A 6,298-nucleotide genomic window follows, 5' to 3' on the forward strand; every position below is an offset into this window, starting at 1 on the left:
CTGAAGTGAATCATAAGTGCAAGAAAGATTCGATAGCGCGTTTACTCTCTATCGAGGGTCTCCGGAAATGACGAGTGATGAAACGCCTATATCTAAAACCCGAGCATGCTGCTGCACGACTTTCTTGGGCTTTACGGTATCGACACTATACTAAAGATGATTTTGACCGCGTATTCTGGTCTGACGAGTGTACAGTTGAACGAGGCATCGGGCTTCGGCCAGCGTATAGCTTCATTCGCCCATCCGACCAAGCAGTCCAAGGCGAAGTTCAACTAATACCACATCGCGGATTCCAAGTTAAACAGATGTTCTGGGCTGCATTTTCCGGGGCTCTTCGTCGAAGTGGCTTAGTAGATCTCTATGGACACGCAGATTCACCTAATCAAGGCGTAAATCGCTTCGTGATTCTTGATTTATATCAACGAATTCTACCAACCTTGCTTATCGACCCATCTTCGATTTTCAACAAGATAATGCTCCAACACACACTGCACAGATCGTACGCGAATTTGTGGAGCAACTAGGCCGTGAGATAATGATTTGGCCGCCTTGTTCGCCAGATCTTAATCCAATTGAGAACCTTTGGACCTTACTAAAGCAGAAGATCTATCAAATTCGACCTGATCTACTACATATGCCAAATAACGATACCACTCTAGCTATTTTCTATGATACTGACCGCTGTGAAGACATATACGGCAAGGATCCATGTATGGGCTCGAAGGAGATACGGCATATGTATACTAGGACCTGTTTTGATAGATCAGTTTAAGTTGCCCTTTCGGCTTAGCCGCCGGGCGTTAATGAATTGTGTGTGTGTGTGTGTGTACTACTACTACTACTAAAGATAGGTATTCATAAAGAAGCTGAATTCAGACTTGTGGATCATATAATTCTACTGGTTGGTCCTTTTACGTCGCGCGGCAATATTCCACGATGACAGCATGTACTACGCTCTATCAGAGGTGTTCCGAAGAACCCCCACACTACACAACGCACGGTACAGGACGTCTATTGGATGAAAAGGGCTCACTGAATCTAAAAAAGAATACAGATTGGCGGAGTGCTGAACGATTCTGGGAGATGAGAGAATCATGGTCATTCTTTCGGAAGCTTCGAGAGGCGTTTCGTATCGATCAAGCCTTTATGAAGTCACGTTATTGGCTCACCTCACCTCAGGATCTGCAATACCGGAAATACATTCTTTCTCAAGCGGCAATGGATGTCAAGGCATTTCGCCGACAAGTGAGAAGTGACTCGAGTTTTGAGGTGACCAAAGAAAGAAGTGCTAATGTTTATGGGTGCTATGCTCATGCTATGAATGAGATCGAAATCTGGACGAGTCAGTAAAGAGAATTCAAACAAGACGTGATACTGATTTTAGAATAGGCTATCGTTTTCCCACTACTGGCCACGTGCAGAACATCCAATACGGAAAAAAAACTGGAATGTCCATGAAAGAACCCGAACCTCCCACCCTCCGACGATGGCAGAAATGGGCCGCGTGGCGGGAAAAGTCGGATTGTACGATTCATGAATGTTATCGGTAAAATGTATTCTCGAGCCAGTGAATAGTAAACGTGTGTGAAAACTAAGATTGGCTTATTCACTAGCCCTCAAGAATAGAAAGACTTCCAGTCTGTTTTCAATTCCCCAGCCTGGCCCTTAGTAGAACGCTCTACACCGTCGTTGCGCAGCGGACTGAAATCTGATGCACTTATTTGCCATATTGTTTCTAGATTATTTAATCCCTAGATTCTGTCTTTCATATATCGTATCGATTAAGAAGCAATTGAGGAAGGGCGACTCCAACGGGGGGGGCTCACGGGGCCCGTGGGGGCGCATGGGTTTATTCTGGGGGAGAGGGAGGCAATAGGCTCAGTGAAGCTTTTGTGGTCTTTTCCTCTATCTCCGAGTTTGTATCTCCTTGAGCTTTCAAATAGGCTGTCCTAGGCTCATGATAGATTCTCCGACCCCAGTGCCTTTCTGTTGCGTTTGCCACACCAAGCCTCTGCCTCACCCCGAGGAGCACATGAAGATAATATATATGAACACATGAATCAGAACGAAGATCAAGCATGCTGTATATAGAATTTGATCAGTTTTGCAGGCTGTCCGATTACAGTATCCAAATTTCTTGCAATGATATTGGCGTAGCCCCCTGCAGCATCAAGCCAATTTTTTGTTCAAGTGGATGAGGGACATGCATCTATTCATGAACCATGAATATTGGGATAAGCTTTGAAATGGAGACATGTTCCGTAGAATTGTGGGAGAAAATTCTTGAACATCGCGCAGAACGGCGTGCAGATGGGAAACCAATGAACGATGTGACAAGCTTGATGGGGTAGTATTGTTAATTGTAGAATGAACGACATGAATTTCCGACTAGCCTTAGAACTGTGCTTGCTGGTAGATTGTTTAGAAGTAGTTAGTGAAAATCGAGCGATAGTGGACGTGTATTATGCAAGGAGGTTACAATTTTTGAAATTATAAGTTTCTGGATGGTTGCCGTAGTGTACGCAGGTAGAGTATGGCTTACCTTGGAAATGGTTTGTGTTAATGCCAGCTTCACTCTGGACGCTTAAAAAAAGTGTTGGCAGTCAAATTCTATTTGTGTCGATATTTTCCCATCAAGAGCTCGCCAGAGGGTGTGCAGGCAAGTGAAACCCCGTTGAAGTGCTTCCACCGTACTAACATTCGGGGGAGATACTTGAGGTTTCACCTCAAATTATGTCTGAAAGCTCTCATGATCTCTGACATAACTGTTCCAAGGCTCGATAAGCAGTCTTCCGTTGCTGCCTTCCCATATTTTTCACATTCCTGGTCAAATTACAGTCCTCCGTTCAACCACTGCCACTTTTGCATCCTTTGCTCCTCCTGCCAGCTGTCTCCATTGTTCAGTAGAAACCCTTCCACGGTATTCCCAAGCAAGCTCGAGACACCTTTACACCAAGACAGGTGAGAGTGAAAAAGAATATCTGGTTAGTGGAGCATCACAATATTCACCCAGTTTGCAAAGTATGAGCTAACCTTGTCTTGCATCTGCCAGACTTCCTCCATGATTAATTCGATGATCGGTAACCAAGTACACAGACTTGAGGACACGGAAAAATAGTCACATTGTAGTATGCACGCTTTTCCATGATGAAAGGCGAGAAATTGGATATTAAGCATGAATAAAAAACAACTCTTTCTTGGCAAAAACGTTTTCTTGAGATATCTCGCGAACCAGAGGCCCTGTGACCTCGGGAATTAGTTCATCGTAGTCGTAACTCCAAGCGCTACCGTTTAATACCTATCACATAGGTGAGATGGCCGTGGTTGTTGCGACTGGTGCGAATGCACAGATTTTACCCCCTGAAAGGAGAGGAACACCAAAACCCATGGCACCCCGTGACCCACTCCGATCCATGGAAGACATCGCAGATGGGGCTCGCTGGGTGCTTAATTACATCGAGAACAATGGCACAGAGGACCGATATGTCACTGGATATATCCGTGCTGTTCGCCAGTACGCGCTCAACGCCCAACGGGGCGATAGCCAGGGGATGACCAAGGTGCTCGAGGCACTGACCAAGATCAATGCCGACACCGAACGTCTGAACCGGCGAATGGACACCATCGAAAAGACAACTGGCACTTTATCGACAACCTTGTCTTCCTCTGCGGCAGATTCCGCGGCAGCGTGGCGCGATTTCCGAGCTAGATACTGGCAGCGCGGCTGGCTAAGGCTGCGGCACCGAACACCCGCAGTAACGGCACGTCATCTCCAGGGGTACCTGAAGTCGAGCTACGTGAGGACCGAGAAGTGATAGTCAAGGTGGGACCCAATCGCGAACAGATCCATGGGCTTTCACCGAAGGAATTGGTTGAACGTGTGGAAAGACAGAGAGCCATAATTGCCCGACAGAAGAACTCCATGGCCCTAACGGGGAGCGCTAGTTTCGTCGCAGCTAGGAAACTGCCCTCAGGAGACGTGGTTATGGTGGCAAACAATGCCGCAGGAGCCGAACTACTCCGCAAGCATTCCGGATGGTTGAAAGCATTTGGGCCGGGAGCGGTTGTACAGGAGCCATCCTGGTGTTTGGGCATGACGTTTAGCGGGGTCACGGGGAATCTTCACTAGGGCCCGTGTAGTCGCACATATAGGGCAAACGGCTTTATGCTTCGCTTTGATCTGTTTTGCAGTAATCTCCATTCCAGTGGAAGAATCCAACAAGTTCAACATGTTTTGGAATCCAAGATGTCCCAGTCTCCGATGCCATTTCCAAACAGGGTCATCGAAGTCAACCGTGGCTGCAACGACATTCATTGGATCATGTCCCTTGGAGAGTCTCGTAGCATCGAGTTGATATAGCCCCTTCTCAAAGATGGCATGTCCGATAGTGTGTCCATGATCATTGATCCATGTCATGTAATGGTCATTGTAGACACCAGTTATCCTTGCCTTTTGAGCAAACAAGCCACATGAGAACAGATTGCATTTTCCTTGAGGAGCGTAGGCAACCTCTGATAGCGACACGTTAACCGGGAATCCATCAGGGCTCTTAAGAATGAGCTGAACGACTCCTCCTCCCTTTATTTCAAGGGTAGTAGATCCATCTGCGGTGCTGATATTTGAATTGAACAAACGGAAAGTATTATCCTTGAACCACTTGATGTCATTGACGATGTGCATATTTGCTCCAGTATCAGCTAGCCATGTATCTGTGGTACAGAAGGTGCCTGTCAAGAATGCTCCCAAAACCCGCTTAGAGAAACTCAATTTCCTGATTCCTGACCCCCTAGTACTAGCTCCCCCAATTCTCGCAATTCGTTGCACAACACAGCGCTACGCTTCTGTGACGAAGAGTCAGCTGAGTTTGCGTGAGGTATGGAGAAGGGAGCCGTACCTAGGGAATCAGCACGGATAGAGACATCTCTGTCGGGAACAAGATCCGTTTCAACGATACCGGCCATGCCGGCTTTCTCGTTCATGTGCTTGTTATCGATGTGGACGGGTAATCTGTCTTTGAGAGATCGTGGGATTTTTTCAGGGCTCTTGACCCAGCAGGTTCCCTCGGTATGGCCGGTTCTACCGCAGTCGGAATAGGTGCATCTTAAGTGGCTTTTATCCTCGCGGCTTAGCTTAGATCGGCCACTGTAGCCTCTGTTGCCCGCGTTGATGGTCGTGTCCTTCTTGGCCCTATCGCGGGCCCTCCTCTCCTCCTTCAATCGAAGTTGTTGAGCTTCTTCAACATGTAGGCGTTCGTAAAGGTAGTCCAGATCTGGAGGGTCGTCGGGTTTGGTCGAGCGAATCCAGTCATACTTGTCCTTGAAGGTACGGTAGCTGGGAGGAAGACCATGAAGCAGAGCGGTAGCGAACATGTCGTCGGTCATGTTGTATTTGACGGTCTTGAGGTCAGCCTTGACCTGGCGAACTTTGTTCGTATAGTCGGTCACCGACAAACAGTCTTCAAGCTTGATTAAACTCAGTTGGTTCAACAGGGTGTCGCGCGCACGTTCATGAGTGACCGCGTATCGTTTCTTGATTAAATCGTACGCTTCTTTGGCGTTGGTGCAATCTTCAATCTCAATCTTGATGCCGTCTGAGACCCAACTATCCAGCAACTTGCTTGCGAGCTTCATCTTCTCTTTGGCATTCTTATGTTCATTGTAGTCAATCTGCCATCGGAGGTTGTTGTTGGTGGTAATCAGAATAGCCTGAGCGTCGTCTGTTTCATCACCATCGTCAACCATTGGAGTTGATATCTTTTTAGTCCGAATAGAGTGACGGATTTCGCCATCGCCAGGCTTCGCGAAGTAGTCTTCCTTTCTAGGTTTGGGGGGAACAACTTCTTCGCCCGTGAGATACTCAAAGGTATCATTCGCTTTGGCCGCACGCTCAAATTCGCGCTTCCAACTGATGAAGTTGACCTTGCCTTTGAGCTTGCGGTCGGCTTTGACTTCGTCCATTTCGGAGTTTGTCATTTCTCCTGCTGAGAACTCAATGTCTCTGTCTGGGGTCTGGGGTGGTCTTGATCACTGATCACCTGCTTCAATCCAAAGTCTAGATTGGAAAAAAGAGGCTCATAACCAGTTGAGACCCTGGATTGAGGTACAAGTGTGATAATCATTCTCTAACTATGCGAGTAGGCGCAGCTATTTGTAGTCACAGTAGCTGCCACTCCAATATCTATAAATCACATGACCTGATCTGGGATCTAACTCTCAAAACGATATGCAGGATACAACCACTATATCTCCGTGTATGTACATATAGAGTGTTCCACTTCCTGAAAACGAACTTAGAGCC

At 47.1% G+C, this 6,298-nt stretch overlaps 2 protein-coding genes across 2 annotated transcripts; one reads left to right on the forward strand and one right to left on the reverse strand.

Moving 5' to 3' along the window:
- Positions 1 to 3,386: 3,386 nt before the first annotated feature.
- On the forward strand, positions 3,387 to 4,129 carry N7458_002508 (uncharacterized protein; the record flags this gene model as incomplete). The annotated part of the gene is given in 2 exon segments (XM_056905891.1): positions 3,387 to 3,765; positions 3,777 to 4,129. The coding sequence occupies 2 exon segments, from the start codon at positions 3,387 to 3,389 to the stop codon at positions 4,127 to 4,129; spliced, it is 732 nt and encodes a 243-aa protein (XP_056769998.1).
- Positions 4,130 to 4,764: 635 nt separating this feature from the next.
- On the reverse strand, positions 4,765 to 5,958 carry N7458_002509 (uncharacterized protein; the record flags this gene model as incomplete). Its single annotated transcript, XM_056905892.1, has 1 exon — positions 4,765 to 5,958. The coding sequence occupies one exon, from the start codon at positions 5,956 to 5,958 to the stop codon at positions 4,765 to 4,767; it is 1,194 nt and encodes a 397-aa protein (XP_056769999.1).
- Positions 5,959 to 6,298: the final 340 nt, after the last annotated feature.

The sequence above is a fragment of the Penicillium daleae genome, assembly GCF_028827525.1.
Source record: "Penicillium daleae strain IBT 16125 chromosome Unknown utg000002l_segment0_segment0, whole genome shotgun sequence".
NCBI lineage: Eukaryota > Fungi > Ascomycota > Eurotiomycetes > Eurotiales > Aspergillaceae > Penicillium > Penicillium daleae.